We start from the raw sequence: 1,768 nt of genomic DNA on the forward strand, positions 1-1,768 counted from the left end.
TTGCTATCTCCACGTGTCTTGACCTCGAAATGTGCTTAAAAGGCACCTATGAATTCGTGAGATGGAGTTTGTTTCTTCATCAGTCAATCATCCCTTTTATTTGGATACATTTTCTAAAGGAAGGTGGGTCGAATTTCTGATTTTACTCATCCATCTGCTTCTCGTACAACACAGCTGATATAGTTTACCTTACTTCAGCCCCTAATTTCATATTAATCAAAGCTTTAAAAGCGCTAACAGACAACCCTCGCAATGCTCCTCGCCTTAAAAGCCATTTTAGTTGAGCTTCCGTAACTTCTTCGAGTTGATTCTTTGGTTTAGTACTCGGCTGATGCGCTGACTTATCCATGAAAACCCATCTCAACATAGGTCTTGGTGGAATTGTTCCACTTGATTCCAAGCTCAAGCTCGATGGCCTTACATAAACGGGCGGAGTTTCACCCAATTTCAGAGGCCGCATGCGGCTATGATGCGCCACTCATCCCGGTGCGAGCAGTTACTGATCAAGGGGAGATTGTAGAAATACCGTTGGTCAAGCCAGTTGCACGCGAAGTACTAGCTAATCAAGAAGAGGCTAGATGGGAAGCTGAAGATATGGACTCTGGAAAACGATGGTATCCTGTTGAGGAATGGAAAAAGGTTGAGTTCAGGTTACCCCTTGTCTGAATTAAAACCAATGCTGATCAAGCCGGGTCCGTGTTTATTCAGATGCATGTTGGGCCACACACCTATTACGACAACCTCCAGACTGTCAAAGAATTTTTCTCGCGCCCAGCTGTACAATTGTTTACCTCTTTGAATGCTGCCTATTTTTTAGACAGCCATTTTTTCGATGGTAATTTCTTGAGATGGATTCGCCAATCATTAGCTTTGTGAACTAGGCCTTGTGGCAATTTTGTGACTTCCTTTGTCGCCATTGAATTATCACACACATTCAATCACTCGCAGCTGTTTTACCTTTGCTTTTGTGATATTCATAAAAATAATTCCTGCATTGATTTTTGCTTTTCTTTCAGATTTCTTGCAAACTTGTTTTTCTCAGGCCCTAACTGTGTGAAATAAGGAAAACTATCCATCAGTTCCTTTTTAGATGACATGAGTTCAATTACATAGAAGTGCATTCATACCACAAGATTTTTGTGTTGTTTTCTCCTTCACATTTGAGCTTTAAAGTATGTAGCACTTCAAAAAAAAAAAAAAAAAAAGAGCGGGTCAACTGAAAGCAGTTGACATGCAGAAGCTTGAGGGAAGCTTGTGGTGTTACACCAGCCTTTCTTGCAGGGATTGCTCAACTAAGCTTCAATGCACAGTCACTGGGTAAATTGCACAGTTTCTGTGTCAAAAAATCCATTATGTAAACAGGTGGAGTTAAAATAGAAACTTGGTTAGAGCATCCTGCATTTCAAATGTGAGAATTTGATCCAGTTTTTTTGCAGTGTAAAAAGCTGTGTGCAAATTGTGTTTCCTGGATTTTTGCACTTCTTCCAAGTTTCTCCTTTGAATTTTAGTATGGATTTGTTATCACATTCAGGATTCGCCAACACCTTACTGGCATGAAGCACTGCAAGAAAAATCCAAGCAACTGCTAGCAGTTGACACGTGGGTTACTGTTGAGTTTTTTTTTTGCCACGACAGTCTTGTGAAACTTCACTCGCCTGCGCTCCCTTGCTTCAAGCCTTCTCTCCGGTCTCAGGATTCTCTGTTGATTCCCTTCCTTCGACCGCTCTTGTCTCGACTTCGATCAGACTCTCAACCCTCAAGCTCCGTC

The 1,768-nt window shown here is 41.5% G+C and overlaps 1 protein-coding gene across 1 annotated transcript; it reads left to right on the forward strand.

The window, feature by feature from the left end:
* Positions 1 to 252: 252 nt before the first annotated feature.
* PtA15_3A487 (uncharacterized protein) lies at positions 253 to 666 on the forward strand (the record flags this gene model as incomplete). Its single annotated transcript, XM_053167460.1, has 2 exons — positions 253 to 279; positions 370 to 666. 2 exons carry the CDS (start codon positions 253 to 255, stop codon positions 664 to 666), a joined length of 324 nt encoding a protein of 107 aa, XP_053018675.1.
* Positions 667 to 1,768: the final 1,102 nt, after the last annotated feature.

Source organism: Puccinia triticina, chromosome 3A, assembly GCF_026914185.1.
Source record: "Puccinia triticina chromosome 3A, complete sequence".
NCBI classification, from domain to species: domain Eukaryota; kingdom Fungi; phylum Basidiomycota; class Pucciniomycetes; order Pucciniales; family Pucciniaceae; genus Puccinia; species Puccinia triticina.